General features: G+C 43.9%; 1 protein-coding gene across 2 annotated transcripts in view; it reads left to right on the forward strand.

Annotated features, from left to right (window-relative positions):
- SRP68 (signal recognition particle 68) overlaps nt 1-20157 on the forward strand; it is an 88746-nt gene that overhangs the window by 55219 nt on the left and 13370 nt on the right. For both annotated transcript variants that reach the window (XM_068117972.2, XM_078777481.1), the window contains one exon: nt 2524-2618. In XM_068117972.2, coding sequence (XP_067974073.2) covers nt 2524-2618 — 95 coding nt within the window. The remainder of the gene's footprint in view (nt 1-2523; nt 2619-20157) is intronic.

Genomic DNA, 20157 nt, shown 5'->3' on the forward strand with positions numbered 1-20157 from the left:
CGTCATCTCACGACGTCTCCGTGTCCGCTCCCATCAGCGAGTCCCATCTCAGCAGTCTTTTTGCCAATCAAATCCCCGACCAATCACTGCTTTTCGAGGTGTGGCCTCATGGACCTTTTGTGCCTGCCTGCTCACCAGATCGATGTTATCCACGGTAGTGCTCAATGTCCTGTTTCCGGTTGGTTTTTATTTAGTGTGGTTAATGGGCGATTTCTGTCTCGGTGTGTGTGTTAACTGTGTCATAAGGAACAGAGGAAAAAATAACAGAGGCCATTACATACAGGGGATTAATTTACCCATAATCCCTTGCTAATTAACAAACCCCACCCCTCTCATGGGGACGAAAATACACTTACCCGACATCCGGTCTAAGCAAATTTCCAACTTATGATACATTGAGGTTTCTTCTTCTTCTTGACATTCGGAGCACACCACCTATGCAATTCTACCTGAACTCAGGTAATCATTGTCTACCCCCTACAAACGTAACAATGTCCTAACTCTTAAATAATTTAACCCATATATAATTATCTTTTATTTTTTCTTAGCTCTTATGTATACCCTAACTCTTTAATAACTTATCCCTCATAAAATGGTCTTTTATTTTTTCTTAGCTCTTATGTATATCCGAACTCTAAAATATCTCAACCCTTGCATAACTATCTTCTTTTTTTTTCTTAACACTTATCTATATCCTAGCTCTTAAATATCTTGACCCTGACGTAATTATTCTTTTTTCTTCTTAACACTTATGTATATCCTAACTCTGATATAACTTAACTCTCATATAATTATCTTGTTTTTTTTCTCTTAACACTGATGTATATCTTAACCCTTACATAATTATCCTTTTTTTTTCTTAGCTCTTGTGCATATCTTAACTCTTAAATAACTTAACCTTCATCGGTGAAATTCCTTCCAAATAGCACGGACTCCGTATTTTTGTAACGACACAAACGGAGGTTTCCGTGTTTTCGTCATCAGAAAAGCATGTTGCAAGTTTTGGTAATTGAGGTGCTATTCCGATATTCAGATTTTTTTTTTTTTTTTTTTTTTTTTTTTTACATTTATGTCAAAGTTATCCAGGTACAAACGTTTCTGGACTTAGTCCGAAAAGAGGGCCTATTGATTGGGTCTCGTCTGTTTGTCTGTCGGTCTGGCCTTCCGTGCGTGTGTGTGTCCACAACTATATCTCGGAGATGTATGAACCGATTTTGTTCATCTATCTATAATTCCAGTAATCTCTGTGTGTTTGTTTGTTTGTTTGTCTGTGACCGCTGTTTCTCGACAACCACGGGTCCGATATACTTTAAACTTGCCAGGTATATTGCTGGGGACCCGAGGATGTGCCTTTTCAAGGTTTCATATTAATCGGACAATTACTTACCGAGCTATGTCCAAAAAACGATTCAACCAATCAGAGAGCAGCGAGCTATCGCGTGTGCCGAACGTGGCGAACACACTCTGCCTCGGATGGCACATTTGAGAGCGTATTCATTTATTTCACGTTTGCAAACTATGTTGGCGCTATGTTGGCGTTAAACTATGTTTTAAAACTAATAAAAACCATTTCATGTAAATAGAGGGGGGGGGGGGGGGGGGATTGTCACTGTACTCGCAAGCCGTTCGCCGTTCGCTTTGGCGTTGCGAATGAACCAAAACATTTCATGGACCAAACCATTTCATGTAAAGCGTTCGCCGTTCGCTTTGGCGTTGCGAATGGACCAAAACATTTCATGGACCAAACCATTTCATGTAAATAGAGGGGGGGGGGGTTGTCACCGTACTCGCACCCACGTACCCACGTACGGGCATTGCACCCACGTACGGGCATGCCCTAGTAACAAGAAAGGCAATACATGACGGTATACATATGCACATCATTTTGTTTCCAATGCGATCAAAAATAGCCGACTTCCTCCACCATTTATTGGACATGCATTTACCGATGTTCAAACTTGGCACACAGATAATGAATGCGAGTATACATATGCAGGTGATTTTGTTTTGTAATCTGAGCAAAGATGGCCGACTGACAGTCTTTAACTCCGTACAGCAAAATTACTAAAATCACGGGGGCTTTGACATTTTATGTCTTTCTCCTTGTTTAGAAATCAAACCCGAACTTCGGATAAACTATGGAGTTTAAAAAAAGCTTTTATTACCATGGGTAGTCGATCATATGTTTAAAAATGCACATCAATCCGTTTGGATTTTAATGTTCATCCCTCAATTGTTCCTGAGTTTCCTTCTGTGTTAATTGAACAACACAATCAATTAATTGTATGAATTTACAAGGTTTTGCACATGTTTTATGTATAAATCCTTTACATGTGCATGTTTGGAAGACAAAACACAGCAAATGAAAAAAGAAAACAGTCCGATTTTTTTTTTCATAATTCAGGCATTCGAAACATGGAAAGTACTTCTTTTCAAATCTGTAGACTTTAGGGATCTTGAGTATCTTGAGGAGCGCACCTCTAACTCCCTTAATCTGCTAAAATTATTCTATTCTCCATGTAGAACTTGACGGAGATGCAGCAGCTAAATGGACTTGAAGCTGATAAAGAGTTCCAGCAGGAACTTGAGAGGAAAAAGACGGCATTTAAAGCGTTCAGGTAATGTTGAATACCTTCTTTGTGTGTTTGTGTGTGTGTGTGTGTGTGTGTGTGTGTGTGTGTGTGTGTGTGTGTGTGTGTGTGTGTGTGTGTGTGTGTGTGTGTGTGTGTGTGTGTGTGTGTGTCTGTGTGTGTCTGTGTGTGTCTGTGTGTGTCTGTGTGTGTGTGTTGGTTGGTTGGTTGGTTGGTTGGTTTAGTTACTTAGTCAGTCATTGAAATGTACCTTTTCACTTATTAGACTGCCGAGACCCCTTTGACCCAGAGGACCCAAAAGTCCCCGAGGAGTTGAAGTAGCCAAACACGTTTACTTTGTCTACGGTTTATTTTCAATTTCCTGCTCCATGAACGATCACTAGTGATCTGCTTGTGAGGGTGGACGTGTTATTCCCACACTGTGCAACAACAACAGCAACAACAGGCATTTTAAGGCCATTTCCCCTGCAAAAGCGGGGGTTAGCCTTGCGGGCCCCATGACAATCTTCTCCATTTTACCCTATTTTCTGCATCTCCACTCGTTAACCCCCTTGCCCGCATTTCTTCTTCCACCACCTTTAGCCAAGTCTTTCTCGGTCTTCCCCATCCTCTACTTCCTTCTTCATTCATTTCCATCACTCTTCTCAACCAGTCACTTTCATCCTTCCTCAACACATGACCAAACCATCTCAACCTGTTTCTCTTCACAGCATCCATCACAGGCTCTATTCCCATCATCTTTCGCAATTCATCATTTGTCTTCCTCTCTCTCAACGATACTCCGCACATCCACCGAACCATTCGCATTTCCACCCTTTCCAGCCTTCGTTGCTGCTCTACGTTCATTACCCATGTCTCGCTCCCATAAATCATAACATTTCTCATACATACAGCATACACCTTTCCCTTCAGCTTCAACGACACTCCCCTCCTCATCAGCACGCCACTCAGTTCCCGAAACTTCTTCCATGCACATCTCACTCGAGCTACCGTTGCCGAGTCTGATCCACCTTCTCCATTCAGCATGTCTCCGAGGTAGCAAAATGTTTTCACACCTTCCAGCTTCACGCCGTCTCCAAGATCCAACTCAACATTTCCTCCATCTGCAGCTCCCTCTGTGCACACCTTACACTGGAATGTAGCTGCCACGCTGGTTAATGACCCTCTCAGACCACTACATTTTGATGAACCCACTCAGCGCACATTGTACATTGAATGGAGTTCACTCCGACACCCTTCCTGCACACAGCACACGGCCACTTCCCAATTCTTTCCACCTCACCACCTGCTTTACCATTTGCCATCACCTTCGTCTTTCCTATATTCACCTTCAGACCTTTTGTCTCCATACATTCCTTCCACTTGTTCATCTTCTCCTTCAGTCCATCCCGACTCTCCGCAATCAACACCAGATCATCTGCATACAACAACTCCCACGGTAAACCCTCCTTTACATTCCGAGCCAGCACCTCCATCACAGCTACAAATAGTAGTGGGCTCAGTACCGACCCCTGATGCACTCCCACCTTCACCTCAAACTCACCACTGTTCCCGTCCTTTGTCCTTACAGCTGTGCACGCTCTCTTGTGCATTGCCATCACCACTCTGATCAACCATTCCTCCACTCCTAACTTCCTCAATGCCCATGTCACGACTTCGCGTGGAACCCTATCGAATGCTTTCTCCAGATCAACAAACCCAAGAAACAACTTCTTCCTCTTCTCTATGTACTTCTCCTGCAACTGCCTCACAATAAAAAGCGCGTATGTCGTTCCTCTTCCTGGCATAAATCCAAATTGCATTTCGTCGATCTTCACTTTCTTCCTTATCCTCCTCTCCAACACCCTTTCCAACACCTTCATTCCATGCTCCAATAACTTTGTCGCTCGATACGAGCCACAGTCCAGAGGGTCACTTTTCCCCTTGTATATAGGGACGAGGGTACTCAGTTCCCAATCCACTGGAATGCGGCGGCCTTCTTTCACCACCACATTACAGATCTCTGTCATTCTCTTCACACCCCAACTTCCCGCTGCCTTCAACATATCTCCCGCAACTCCCGTCGGCCCTCCTGCTTTTCTACTCTTCATTGCTTTTATCGCTTCCTCAACTTACTTCTCAGTTATCTTCTCTGCTGGTCCGAAAACTGGGTTACTCTCGATGTTGCCATCCCATTCATTCTCTGCATTCAACAGCATTTCCATATATCTCTTCCATCTTCCTTTAATTCCATCTGGGTCCACAATGATTTGTCCCAGTTCATCCTTCAAGCAACTCACCCCCATCACACCTCTCTTTCGCTATCTGCTTTGCAATCCTGAATACCGCTCTCTGACCCTCTTCCGAATCCAAGCTTTCTCCGAACATTTTCCTACATGCCTCCTGCGCCTTTGTTACCTCTTTCTTTGCAGCCTTCTTGGCTGCCTTATAACTTTCATGCCCTGCCTTTTCTGCCCCCATACCCTTCGCCTTCTGCCACTCCTTGAACTTCTTCCTCTTCTCGTCAATCCTCTTTCCATCTTCATCATCCCACCACCATGTTTCCGAGTGCCTCGGTGGTCCTTTAGTCCATCCACATACCTCACCAACGGCTCCCAACAGACTATCTTTTATGGACATCTAACCACTTGCAAGCTCAACCACAGCATCCTCTACCATACTCAGCCTCTCTTTTAATGCCTCCCTCACCGTCACCTCTTTCAACCTCCACACCTTCATTCTCGGTTGGTACTTCACCCGCCGAGCTCTCCTCGCACCTTTCACCCTTATGTCGCAGATAACCAAGTGGTGCTGTGAAACAGCCTCCTCCCCCGGGATCACCTTTGTGTCCCGGAGGTGCCCCCTGGCTCGCCTACTCACCATCAGGTAGTCAACGGTTGGCGTCGACCCACCTGACGTGTATGTTACAAGCTTATTATCCTCTTTCTGGAACTGAGTATTACAAATCAACAAATCAGCTCCATCAGCAAACTCCAAAAGCCTTTCACCTTCTCCATTCCTCACACCATATCCGTAACCCCTATGAACTCCCTCAAAACCGTCCATACTCCTTCCCACATGTCAATTTAGGTCTCCTCCTACCACAAGAACTTCCTCATCTTTCACGTTTTCCATCAGCTTCTCTCTTGCACACCAGAACTTGTCCTTCTCTTCATCGCTCCGACCGACCTGCGGAGCATATCCTGAGATGACGTTCACCAAGATCTTTCCAATCATCATTTTCACCATCATCAACCTGTCACTCACTCTAGTCACACTCACCACACTGTCTACAAACTCCTCAGAAAACAGGACACCAACACCATTCACGCCTTCCGGGCACCCTTGCCACACAAACTTGTATTTCTGTCCCTGCCTACCATTCACCATTCTCACACCACTTCCCTTCCATCTAATCTCCTGCACACAACATATGTCCACTCTTCTTCTGACCAATACTTCCACCACTTCTCCTGATCTCCCTGTCATTGTCCCGACATTCCATGTCCCAAACTTCAGAAACCAATCTCCACTTGGGGCATCAGACGTTTCGTCATCATAAATGGAGTGATTTCTACCCTTGCTTCGATCGGGTTCCCCAGCTTGAGTTTTGACGAGAGGGAGTGAGGTCCCCCTTGGGGTACTTCAGGCTGTACCCTGCCCATATGTAGTTGTAATTGTCATGGTTCCCTTTTTGAGGCAATCTTTTATGGCCGGATGCCCTTCCTGACGCCAACCCTTTTCGTCACCTCTTACGACACGCAGGGATACGGTGCACCTATTCTATACCGGGGTACACACCGGGTAATAAGCCAGCACGTTAGAATTATTTTCTTTTTTATTTTAAAGGGCTAAAGTCTGTGTGTGTGTGTGTGTATATACATATATATATATATTGTTGCGGAAACGGAGTACGGCACTCCCCTTAGGGGGGGGGGGGGTTAATCCCCCTTTTATTTTCACTGGCCGACTACCGCTCCTGAAGTTGCACAGCTCCCTCCAGGGAGGCAGGTGAGCAACCTCGATCGCGACCGCGGACAAGATGTTAATTGCCGAGCGGATTAGCAGCCGCGGCACGAACCATTAGCAAGTAACTAGACCCAATTCTGAAACGTTGGCCAAATCGTGCCACAGGCATCCAATGGGGAAATCACTAAAACGAAACGGATGTAAAGGAAAGAAGGCACGGTAGGAAGAACAGGATTTATTACTAACTATTATCTATCTATAATTCCACTAATCTCTGTGTGTATGTATGTATGTATGTATGTATGTTTGTCTGTGACCGCTGTTTCTCGACAACTACCGGTCCGATATACTTGAAACTTGCCAGGTATATTGCTGGGGACCCGAGGATGTGCCTTTTCAAGGTTTCATATTAATCGGAGAAGTAGTTACCGAGCTATGTCCAAAAAACGATTCAACCAATCAGAGAGCAGCGAGCTATCACGTGTGCCGAACGTGGCGAACAGACTCTGCCTCGGACGGCACATTTGAGAGCGTATTCATTTATTTCACGTTGGCAAACTATGTTGGCGCTATGTTGGCGTTAAACTATGTTTTAAAACTAATTAAAACTAATTTGCGATTCTTTCGCTTTGCGATGCGATTTGCGATTGCGTTAAACTCGCTCGGGCGTTAAACTATGTTTTAAAACTAATTTGCGATTCATTCGCTTTCCTGCGCGTTTGTGCACGCGATGGCGATTTCTTTACCAAACTCCGCAAGCCGTTAGCTTTGGACCAAACCATTTCATGTAAATAGAGGGGGGGGATTGTCACCGTACTCGCAAGCCGTTCGCTTTGGACCAAACCATTTCATGTAAATAGAGGGGGGGGATTGTCACCGTACTCGCAAGCCGTTCGCTTTGGACCAAACCATTTCATGTAAATAGAGGGGGGGGATTGTCACCGTACTCGCAAGCCGTTCGCTTTGGACCAAACCATTGCATGTAAATAGAGGGGGGGGGGGGGGATATACTTTTAGATATATATATAGTACGGGCATGCCCTAGTGTACACAATGAAAGGAACCAAGGAGAAGGAAAGATACGAAAATAAAGACAGAAGGATGGAAGGATCAGAAGACACAGTGCAATACTAACTTATCTAAACAGGCTTAACTTATACCCCAGGACAACACAGAAGACGGATGACAGTCAGACTTACACGGGGATGATGACAGGAATGGCAGGAGGTGGGTGGCTGGACGGATGAGGAGGTGGGACCACAGGGCTAGAAGGATGCGGGTGGTTGGTATGATCACGGCTCGAGTTGAGCAGCCGCCGACTCTCCTCAATCGTCTCCGCACGGCGACGTTGCTTCGTGGCCGCAACTGCCGTCACCGCTCAAAGCTGCCGTGGTCACAAGCTGCGGTGGATTCCGCTGCAGTGGACTCCTTACTCAGTGGTTCGTGGGAGCTTCTTCGGTCATCCGCTTCCTCAATCGTCTCCTTCCTCAAATCGTCTCTTTCCTCAATCGACTCTCTCCTCAATCGACTCTCTCTCCGCCCTCTCAAGCCAAACCCCTCGTGCTTGGTTGGTTGGTCGGGGCTGGCTCACTCCTCCCTCCTATGACGAGGTGGAGACACGCCTTTCTTCTCCGAGTTAGAGCACATGGCAATGGCTTAATCGGGCTCAAATGGCTTAATCGGGCTAAAATGGCTTAAGCGGGCTCAAATGGCTTAATCGGGCTAAAATGGCTTAATCGGGCTCAAATGGCTTAATCGGGCTAAAATGGCTTAATCGGGCTCAAATGGCTTAATCGGGCTAAAATGGCTTAATCGGGCTCAAATGGCCTAATCGGGCTCAAATGGCTTAATCGGGCTCAAATGGCTTAATCGGGCTCAAATGGCTTAATCGGGCTCAAATGGCTGAATCGGGCTCAAATGGCTTAATCGGGCTAAAATGGCTTAATCGGGCTCAAATGGCTTAATCGGGCAGAAATGGCTTAATCAGGCTAAAATGGCTTATTCGGGCAAAAATGGCTTAATCGGGCTAAAATGGCTTAAGCGGGCTCAAATGGCTTATTCGGGCAGAAATGGCTTAATCGGGCTAAAATGGCTTAATCGGGCTAAAATGGCTTAATCGGGCTAAAATGGCTTAATCGGGCTAAAATGGCTTTATCGGGCTAAAATGGCTTAATCGGGCTAAAATGGCTTAAGCGGGCTCAAATGGCTTATTCGGGCAAAAATGGCTTAATCGGGCTAAAATGGCTTAAGCGGGCTCAAATGGCTGAATGCAGTTGGCAATAGAGGCTTTGAGGGGACTGAAAGGGGGTCTATCTTATTTCAATTCGGTGCAATGCAGAGTCAATTAATGGGAAACACAGCCTTAAACTAATACACATAATAAGGAAATAACTATTTAGAAGGGTATATGGGGGCCTACGTGCATGTTTATGGACTAACTAAGAGGACGACCTTTGACCTTTACACACAAAACGGAGATATTTACAACGATCATGACACTACTTACAATTGACAGAGGGTGATATTTACCAACAATTCTCAAATCCGCAACAATATATATATATATATATATATATATATATATATATATTATATATATTATGATATTATATATACGGTATATATATATATATATATATATATATTATATATATTATATATATATATATATATATATATATATATATATATATATATATATATATATATATATATATATATAATATATATATATATATATATATATATTGTTACGGATCGCAGTTTAGATGTTATGATGGGCCGAGCGGATGGTCCAACCGCGACCTAACAATTTCCCCCGATTCTTCCCCAACTCACCCCGATTCCAACCGACGTTGGACCTGGTCGCGCTATGCTAAATCAATGATGGAAAAGACACACAACGACTGGGATAAAGGAAACGACGCAAGGGGGTACAGTTCTCAAGACCTCCGGAGGAGGATATAATTGGTGGTGGAGAAAAGGGGTAGATTACAAGGTATGAGGTAAAGCACAGAAGAGATAGGCACTTAGACACAATCTTATCTATCCCAGACAGACCACAGACAAACGGAACAAGACTGACTTACACAGGGATTGATGGCAGGGAAGGACAGGCAGTCGATAGCACAAGGTGCACCTTGGCTCAGGGGCAGAATCAAGCACGGTCCAGTCCAGAGAATGCGGGGGAGGTATTGCAGCGCTCGGAGGTGGCGTCCTTCTCTTTCCAAGCTGAGGGGCGCATCTGACGTCACCTCCCTCTTCCTGCGCATGCTCAGCGGGGGAGTGACACGCCCCTCGGCTCGTTGGCTCCGCCCCAGATGGGATCGGTCCGCCGCTTCTATTGGGTGTCGGGGGGTTACCGGGCTCCGCCCTTGACGAGGAGCTGACAGCGAGCCCCTACGTGGTAACCCCGTCGAGCACATGCTCAATGGCGGCTCGTTGGAAAGGCTTGGTGCCCTTTCAACACCCCCTACCAACCAAGGCCGGAGTGAGGACGCACACTCCCCGCGCCGCCGCCGCTGTTGTTGTTGTTGTTGTTGTACCATGAGGAAGAGCTGCGGGGAGGTATTGGGAGGTCCTAAACTTCCTAACGGTGCCATACAATCACATTCCGGTGCAACGAAGAGTCAGAATTAATGGAAACGAGTCCTTAACTGACAGACTAAGAATAACTAGCAAGATGTCCTATAGTTGTCTACGTGAGATGCGGTGGACCTGGATGCGACATTTAATGGGGGAAATAGGGGGAGGTCGGGGTCTACAGAGTGTTGTTTTACAGAAAATGGGACTAGGGGAATGGGGGGATTGGGGATAGTTGGGAAGTATGGAGGAAATAGGGGAATATTTACAAGCGGATATGGATGGAGGCCAATCTCATATCCGCAACAATATATATACACAAAGAATTAAGTTAAGCACCCCTACACAACGAATTAAGGTAAGCACCCCCTAATATATATTCTTTGTGTATATGTATACATTGGCATATATTCTAAGGTATGTGAGATCAAATAATGATTGGTATGACATTAGCAATTATCCATTGATGAAATTGAGTGATCAAAGTGAAAAAAAGTGATTGGTTGAGTCAGTGATCCGATCACGTGGGTCCTACACACGTTATTGACGCAAAGATCGCTAGAGGTCTTCTCAGAACAATGACTGTACGTTAGAAAACATAAACGTCATCCACACTGTCCGTGATGGACCTATAGCTCCATACTTAAATTGAGGTGAAAATATGCCTAAAATTCCCAAAAAATTGCACCTTAAATTATTCAGAATACAATATTGAAAACGGCATGATTGTTATGTTTTTTATGTGACCATAATATCACTTCTCCAGAAAATATAGCAATATCATGGGTATATTACACTGTTTTGACGACAACAAACCTGTAATGTGCGAGGTTGTAAAAAAACGGGGGGGGGTGCTTAACTTAATTCTTTGTGTATATATATATATATATATATATATATATATATATATATATATATAATATTATATATATAATATATATATATATATTATATATATATATATAACTGTAAGAAATAGTAGAAACTCCAAAGTACGAGCAGGGCGTCTCATTTGTATTGAATATATAATCGTTTAGATTTAAATAAGACGCGGACGTAGCTTCAGGACGTCGATCTTTAATTGTCGACCAAGCTTATCGACCAACAAAGGTCTTCTTCTGAGTCTACAAAAACAGCAGGCATGTATATCAGTCAAGCGTGTATGGTGATATGTGTTGTTGAGATGTGTGACGTGTTGTAGAAAATGCATACAGAAGGAAGAGCCACGCCAAAGCTCACTCACCAGCCCCAGGTTCAACGGAAGTGACCGTTTGCGTTACGGTCACTTCCGTTAGGGTGCACGTGCATATACAAATATAGAGATATACATACATAAACACACAAGCATATATTCATATCCCATTTATATTCATATAATATATTTATATATTTATATAAATGACATATAAAGGTAGAATGAATGAATGAATGAATGATGAATGAATGAATGAATGGGTTACGGTTATTCAATTCAACGGACGACATTACATTCAAACTCAAGGTACCGCTATGGGTACCCCTGTTGCACCATCGTACGCTAACATCTTCATGGGAATGATAGAGGCCAAGATCAATGCACAACCTCATCACGGAATCTTGGAAAAATCCTGGGTACGTTATATTGATGACATCCAGTTTCATCTGGTCAAAATCCCCCCGTAGTCTCGCACAATTCCAAAAATGAATTAAATTTGATTCATCCGACCATCAAGTTCACATTCGACAGCTCACAGTCCGAAGTTCACTTTCTAGACACATCACTCACGCTTCAAAATAACAGACTCGAAACAGAACTATACACCAAACCAACAGACACTCACTCTTACCTTCTCCCTTCTTCATCTCATCCTAAACATACAATTGCAAGCATACCATACAGTCAAGCACTCAGAGTAAGACGCATTTGCTCAACAAAAATGGCAGAAGAAACTTCTCTCTGCCAATTAGAAACACACTTCATTGCAAGAAACTATGACCCTCACTCTGTGCAAGAAGCAATAACCCGAGCAAAACACATACCGAGAGCAGACCTTCTGACCTTACAAACCCAAACCTGCAACTAACCGTGTCCCACTGGTAACCTCATCACGGTTACCAGTGGATGACCTCGCGAGATCTCGGAGACGGTGGGAGGGATTTTCGAAGCTCCACACGGTCTCCACGTTTTTCGAAGTTGTCTGTTCACAATTGTATTTTGTCGAAACTGTATTTATCTTTCGGTGTGTGAAGTTATTGTGTGCAACTTTGGTTGTTTCTCGGTGTTTATCTTTCATAAATTGATCGTCTGTTTGCCGTGTCACGAGCAAGGCCTTTGCCGTGTCGCGAACGATTTTGAAATCGAAGTTAAGTGATTGTTCCCATTTGTATTTTCGTTTTAAAACTGTATTTATTTATGGTGTTGTACGTATATTGTGTCCCGACGAAGATTTTTCGGTGCAAATCTTTCATACCTGTATTGAAAATCGTGTTAATTCGTGTCGTGTCTTGAGGCCTTGTACAGTGTGCACTGTACAACCTTGAGGCTTTGTTTTTCTCTCAGCGGTCCGTCGTTTGTGATCCAATAACTTTCGTTCTCTGTATTCCCAGTCTTTTCACCCATAGCCTACTTCCTTGTGTAAATCTCAACTCAAAAAACAAAAACAAACAAAAAAAAAAACACATTTCCTTCTCTGTTCTCATTCGTTTATTCATTCTTATTCGTTCGTTCGTTCTTCGACCACGTTTTCTCCCCCATTTCCCCAGATAGTTTTCACTCATTAACCTTCAATGTTTTACACTTTCCCCTCAAGTTATGTATTCCGTCATATTTTATAACACCTTTTTCTTCTTCTTCTTTAAAAGGCTGCTTTCGACTTGCTCACCAAATCAATTCATCCCCAAAAAAAATATCCATCTCCTATAGTGCCTTTTTTCTACATTCCCTAAACTCTCCTGCACTCCATCCTCCATCCAGCGTCCTTAAACGTATTTTTAACTCGAAGGTCACAAGAAACTCATTTTGCAATAAATGTTCGTTTCCCATAAATCGTACACTTTCAAAAATCCAATCTCACCCCTCCCCTCCAAATCTTCCCCATCACCGCTCCCCTCCAAATCTTCCCCATCACCCATCCCTTTCAAATCTCCCCCCTTGCCCCCTCCCTCCTAAACGACCCCCTCACCCCTCCCCGCCAAGACGCCCCCTCGCCCCTCCCCTCCTAGACTCCTGCCTCACCCCTCCCCTCCAAATCTCCTTCATATCCCATCCCTTTCAAATCCCTCCCCTTGTCCCTTCCCTCCCAAACTCCCCCCTCACCCCTCCCCTTCAAATCTCCCCACCCTCATTGCTTCTCAATTTCCCCCCTCTCACTCCCCCTCCTCAAAGCGTCCTCCCCGCTTCTTCCCCCTTCAAACTCTCACCTCCATCTCCCCCAACCTTCTGCCTCGCTCTTCCCCCTCCTCAAATAACACCTCATTGTGGCTCACCCAATCACCATCAAACCTTTTGTCCGCCCCATCCTTCCCTTTCTCCGAGCTATTCTGAAATCTCTGACACACCTTCAACAGCTCTCCCTACCTCTTCCACCTCTTCCACATCTTACCCTACCCCTCCTCCCCCCTGTTCTGTATCTGATGCTCCCCCTTCCTCTTCATTAACGGTATGGACCTCAAACATCCGGGGCCTTCGTTCAAACTTAACTGATCTCTCCATACAGGTTGCTTCTGTCAAACCAGACGTGATCTGCTTAACAGAAACTTTCCTCCTTTATGATGTCTCTGATTCCATAGTATCTCTCCCGGGCTACTCCCTCCTCCGGTATGATAGACCTGAGCCTCGTCCTGGAGGCGGGGTTGCTATCTTTATCAAAAACTCTCTTCCTCACTCGCCCTGCACTGCACTCTCTTCACCTCACCCCCAGGAATACCTCTGGCTACGGCTTCCCCTTCGCTCCCACCTCTTGTTCATATGTGTGTTGTACCGTCCACCAAACAGTGATGACTCCATCTACATCTCGCTGTCTGATGATATGGACCAACTTCTATCTACTCATCCCAACTCTCTCTTCCTCATATGTGGTGATTTCAACTGTCATCATGCCAGTTGGCTGGGTGTGGGTACCTCTCTCACCAGCCATGGCTCCTCAGCAAAGGACTTCTGCGACTCACTGGGACTGACACAATCTGTCAATTTCCCGACCCGGATCTCAGTCAACGGAACATCTTCTCTTCTGGACTTGGTTATGACTAACTTCCCTGAAAATGTCTGCTGCTCTTCTTCTGCTCCGATCGGATCATCTGATCATGTCCTTGTTAAAGTGGACATCTCTCTGACCATCCTCAGGGAGCCTACTCAGCGTCGACGAGTCTGGCATTTCACTCAGGCCAACTGGCACGGTCTTCAAGCAGCCATCAATCATCTGGACTGGTCTCCCATCTCTACCACCTCTGACATCAACTCATCCTGGGAATTCTTCCAAAGTAAATTGCTCTCTCTCATGCACAGATTTATCCCATCTCGTCTTCAGTTGTCATACCCTTCCTCCCGTCCATGGTACACGGAATCTTGTGGTGAGGCTGTTGCCCAGAAACAACTTGCCTTCGTCTCCTGGAAAGCAAATCCAACGGAAGGAAATCTCATTTCCTTTCACAAAGCCCGAAACAAGTGTGTGTCCACCCTCAGGAGAGCCAGGAAACAATATCTCTCCATTCTCAAGACCGAACTCTCTTATCTGTCTCCCTCTTCCAAATCCTGGTGGCGTCTGGTCAAATCCGTTTCTGGTGTTTGTTCCCCCCTCCATCCCCTCCCTTACCTCAAATGGCTACACAGCTGACTCCGCACGTGAAAAAGCTGAATGCCTCAACTCTGTGTTTGCCTCTAAATCTTGTGTCCCAAACCCATCCCTCTCTGTACCCACCATACCCAGTCGTACCCTGCTGCTCCTGGACTCCGTGTCCTTTCCTCCTGACAAGGTGGAAAAGTTTCTGTCAACCCTCGTCTCTGATTCTGCAACTGGACCCGACGGCATCAGCCCACGGGTCCTAAAATCCTGCTCTGCTGCTCTATCTCACCCTCTCTCTGTTCTCTTCACCCTCTCTTTTGCTCAAGGTCAACTGCCATCTGCTTGGAAATCAGCCAACATCACCGCTTTGCACAAAAAAGGTGCAAAAACAGATCCTAGCAACTACAGACCAATCAGCCTTCTCCCAATTATCAGCAAAGTCATGGAATCCATCATTGCTTCGGATATGAAATCTTTCCTCTTCTCCAATGGCTTGATCTCTGATCATCAATTTGGTTTCAGACCAGGTCACTCTACTCTGGACATGCTGCTTCTGCTGTCTCAACAATGGATGGAGGTCCTCAATGCCAAACAGGAAATTAGAGCTGTCTCCCTCGACATATCACGTGCCTTCGACACGGTCTGGCACCCTGCTCTGCTCACCAAACTCTCCTCCTTTGGTATCCATGGAAATCTCCACGCATGGCTGGCGGACTTCCTCTCTAGTCGTCGTCAACGTGTGGCCCTGAATGGGTTTCTCTCATCTCCTCTTCCTGTTCAGGCTGGATTTCCCCAAGGCAGTGTTCTGGGCCCCGTGCTTTTTCTGGTCTTCATCAATGATCTCTCTGACTCTCTCGAAAATCCTCTCTATCTCTTTGCTGATGACTCCACTCTCTGCCGCTCCATTCCTCTTCCCTCAGATCGGCAGTCTGCTGCCTCCTCACTCTCTGAAGACCTGGACAAAATCACAGACTGGGGAAACAAGTGGAACATGTCTTTCAATCCTGACAAATCTCACACTCTTACTATGTCTCTCCGAAAAGATCGACTGGACAACCCTCCCATCTACTTTCTCAACAATCCTCTCCAAGAAGTTCTGTCGCTCAAAATTTTGGGTCTCACTATCTGCCATGATCTTTCTTGGGAAAACCACATTTCCAAGCTGGCCTCCAAAGCCAGTCACCGACTGGGCATCCTCCGTCGTGCGAAGTCCTTCCTCGGCACACCTGAGCTCCTCACCACATACAAGGCTTTCATCCGCAGCTCAATGGAATACTGTTCTCCCCTATGGGCCGGTGCTCCTGCCTCACACCTAGCTCGGCTTCACGCTGTTGAAACCAAAGCTTTCAGAATTATTGGAATCTCCCGCGATGAAGCTATCTCTGAGGGCCTTTCACTCACTCACCGCAGGCAGGTAGGTGGTCTTTCTGTCTTCTACCGACTCCTCTCCGGCCTTGCACCCCCAGCTCTCTCTGTGCTCTGTCCCCCAAATATTCCTACAGGTCGCACAAGATCTGCGAGCAACCCTCTGATGGTTAAACTGCCGAAATCTCGGCTCTCTGCTCACCTTCACTCTTTCATTCCTCTTTTCTCCCGCCTCTGGAACAAACTCCCTCACTCCCTTCAATCCCACTCCTCCCTCCAGGTCTTTAAAACAGCTGTTCACCACCATCTCTTATCTTCCCCCATCCAAAACCTTGATCTTTTCTACCCCCGCTAATTCACCCCAGATCCACCTTGTTTGAAATTCCAACTTCTTTCCTGGAAGTCCTGGCAGTGTCCATATGTTTTATACCTCTCCCACCGCCCCCTTCCCATGCCCCCCCCCCCCAAAGCCCTCGCCCTCTCTCAGATCTCTCGATATCTCCATGTCTCTCGGTCCCTGCTCTCAAATGTTGTGTTTGTGTCCTTCCCCCTCTCTCCCCATCTTGTCTACCGCTCCCGATGTTTTATGTGTCGGTTTGTCTTTCTGTGTGATTAATGTTCGCTCTTTCACGAGCCTCGATCTTGTATACAAAAAAAAACAAAAAAATAAAAATAAAACCACCTACCCTGTCTGCTACCTCATCCCAATTGCCAAGTATTCTGAATAAGGCCCTTCCTCTCCTCCATCAGTCAGAAACACTCGGCACCACATTTCCTCAACCTCCACTAACATCATTTCGACGTGGTCGGACACTCAGGGACCTCTTGGTAAAAGCAAAGCACCCACAGCCCCACAACAAAGAAACTAGGATCCCTGGCTTCTATAAATGCACAGCAAACAAATGCATTATTCACAAACATTTACTAGAAGGAAACAAATTCTGTAGTTCTAGCACTGGACAAAAATTCCCCATCACCTCCTATATGAACTGCAAATCTACATGGGTCATATACCTAATCACTTGCCAAAAGTGCACCAAACAATATGTTGGAAAAACTGAAAATACACTCTACACACGATTTAATAACACCCGGTCAGAAATCAATAACTTCCACACCAGTCAGGGCAAATCTCTACCTTACACGATACACTTTAATCAACCGGATCACTCTATAAATGACATTCAGATCTCTGCCATTGAATCAATCACAAATCGATCACACACCACGATTCTGAAACGTGAGTCCTTTTGGATACACAAACTTCGGACAAAAGTCCCTCATGGCATAAATTTTGATGACTAAAGCATGTTCCCACATCAACCCAATCAAATTGTTAACCGTAACCCATTCATTCATTCATTCATCATTCATTCATTCTACCTTTATATGTCATTTATATAAATATATAAATATATTATATGAATATAAATGGGATATGAATATATGCTTGTGTGTTTATGTATGTATATCTCTATATTTGTATATGCACATGCACCCTAACGGAAGTGACCGTAACGCAAACGGTCACTTCCGTTGAACCTGGGGCTGGTGAGTGAGCTTTGGCGTGGCTCTTCCTTCTGTATGCATTTTCTACACACGTCACACATCTCACACACATATCACCATACACGCTTGACTGATATACATGCCTGCTGTTTTTGTAGACTCAGAAGAAGACCTTTGTTGGTCGAAAGCTTGGTCGACAATTAAAGATCGACGTCCTGAAGCTACGTCCGCGTCTTATTTAATCTGATTATATATATATATATATATATATATATATATATATATATATATATATATATATATATATATATATATATATGTATATATATATATATATATATATATATATGTATATATATATATGTATATATATATAATATATATGTATATATATATATGTATATATATATATATATATGTATATATATATATATATATATATATATATATGTATATATATATATGTATATATATATATGTATATATATATATATATATATATATAGTATATATATATATGTATATATATATATGTATATATATATATATATATATATATATGTATATATATATATGTGTATATATATATATGTATATATATATATATATATATATATATATATATATGTATATATATATATATATGTATATATATATATGTATATATATATATGTATATATATATATATACACACAAAGAATTAAGTTAAGCACCCCCCCCCCGTTTTTTTACAACCTCGCACATTACAAGTTGGTTGTCGTCAAAACAGTGTAATATACCCATGATATTGCTATATTTTCTGGAGAAGTGATATTATGGTCACATAAAAACATAACAATCATGCCGTTTTCAATACTTTATTCTGAATAATTTAAGGTGAAATTTTTTGGGAATTTTAGGCATATTTTCACCTCAATTTAAGTATGGAGCTATAGGTCCATCACGGACAGTGTGGATGACGTTTATGTTTTCTAACGTACAGTCATTGTTCTGAGAAGACCTCTAGCGATCTTTGCGTCAATAACGTGTGTAGGACCCACGTGATCGGATCACTGACTCAACCCTACGTCTCATAGACCCTGTAAGCCGTCGTATGCGTTGCTGTGGCAGGTTGTTCCATTCCCGATGTAATGCACGTTCCAATTCATCAGATTGGCTATTGGAGGGACCATCTTCGCAATTTGTCGTCCCAACATGTCCCAAACGTGCTCGAGGGGGTTCAGGTTCAGGACAGGATTAGGGGGTGCTTAACTTAATTCTTTGTGTAGGGGTGCTTAACTTAATTCTTTGTGTATATATATATATATATATATATATATATATATATATATAACATACATACACACACACACACACACACACACATACATACATACATACATACATAAATACATACATACATATATACACACTGCCGGTCAAAGTTTTAGAACACCTCAATTTTTCCACTTTTTATTGAAATTTAAGCAACTCATGTCCAGTGAATAACCTGAAATGGTACAAGGTAAGCAGTGAACTGCTCGAGGTTTTAAAAAAGTTTAGGTTTGCAAAAACGTGAAAATAATGTAAATTGCACAGTTATATTGTAAAAAAAAAAAGCCTTCTTCAGGGAACAAGTAATGGGTTAACAACTTACAGCTGCTCTGCAGTGATGTAAGTAAATTAAGCCTTGAAAGTTGATGCAAACAATTCCTACAGGTGTCCCAACCTCTGCTGATTACTTGATTACAAACCCCCTGTCTGTATAAAAGCAGTATTGGAACAGACTGTGATTGCATCCTCTGAAGCATTATTTGGACAACTGGAGGAAACTCTGACAGGAAGAGGTCTGGCAGACCCAAAGCCACAACAGAATCAGAAGACAAGTTCTGAGAGTCAGCAGCTTGCGTGATAGGCGGCTCACAGGACAACAGCTTCAAGCACAGCTTAACACTGGTCGAAGTAAGCAAGTCTCAGTTTCAACTGTGAAGAGAAGACTTCGAGCTGCAGGTTTTACAGGACGAGTGGCAGTAAGAAAGCCATTGCTAAGATGGCAAAATAAGAAAAAGAGGCTTGCCTCGGCCATGAAGCACCGCCAGTGGACTACTGAAGATTGGAAGAAGGTCTTATGGACCGATGAATCAAAATTTGAAATCTTTGGTTCATCACGCAGGGTTTTTGTACGCCGTCGAGTAGGTGAAAGGATGTTTCCTCAGTGTGTGACACCAACTGTCAAAGAAGGAAGCATGATTGTCTGGGGCTCTTTTGCTGGATCCAGAGTCGGCGACTTGCACAGAGTGACTGGCACCCTGAACCAAAAGGGCTACCACAGCATTTTGCAGCACCATGCAATACCCTCTGGTATACGCCTGGTAAGCCTGGTGTTTGCTTAGCGGTTAGGGTGCCGGCTTGGGATCCTAGG

Source organism: Myxine glutinosa, chromosome 5 (assembly GCF_964187855.1).
Source record: "Myxine glutinosa chromosome 5, kmMyxGlut1.1, whole genome shotgun sequence".
Classification (NCBI taxonomy): domain Eukaryota; kingdom Metazoa; phylum Chordata; class Myxini; order Myxiniformes; family Myxinidae; genus Myxine; species Myxine glutinosa.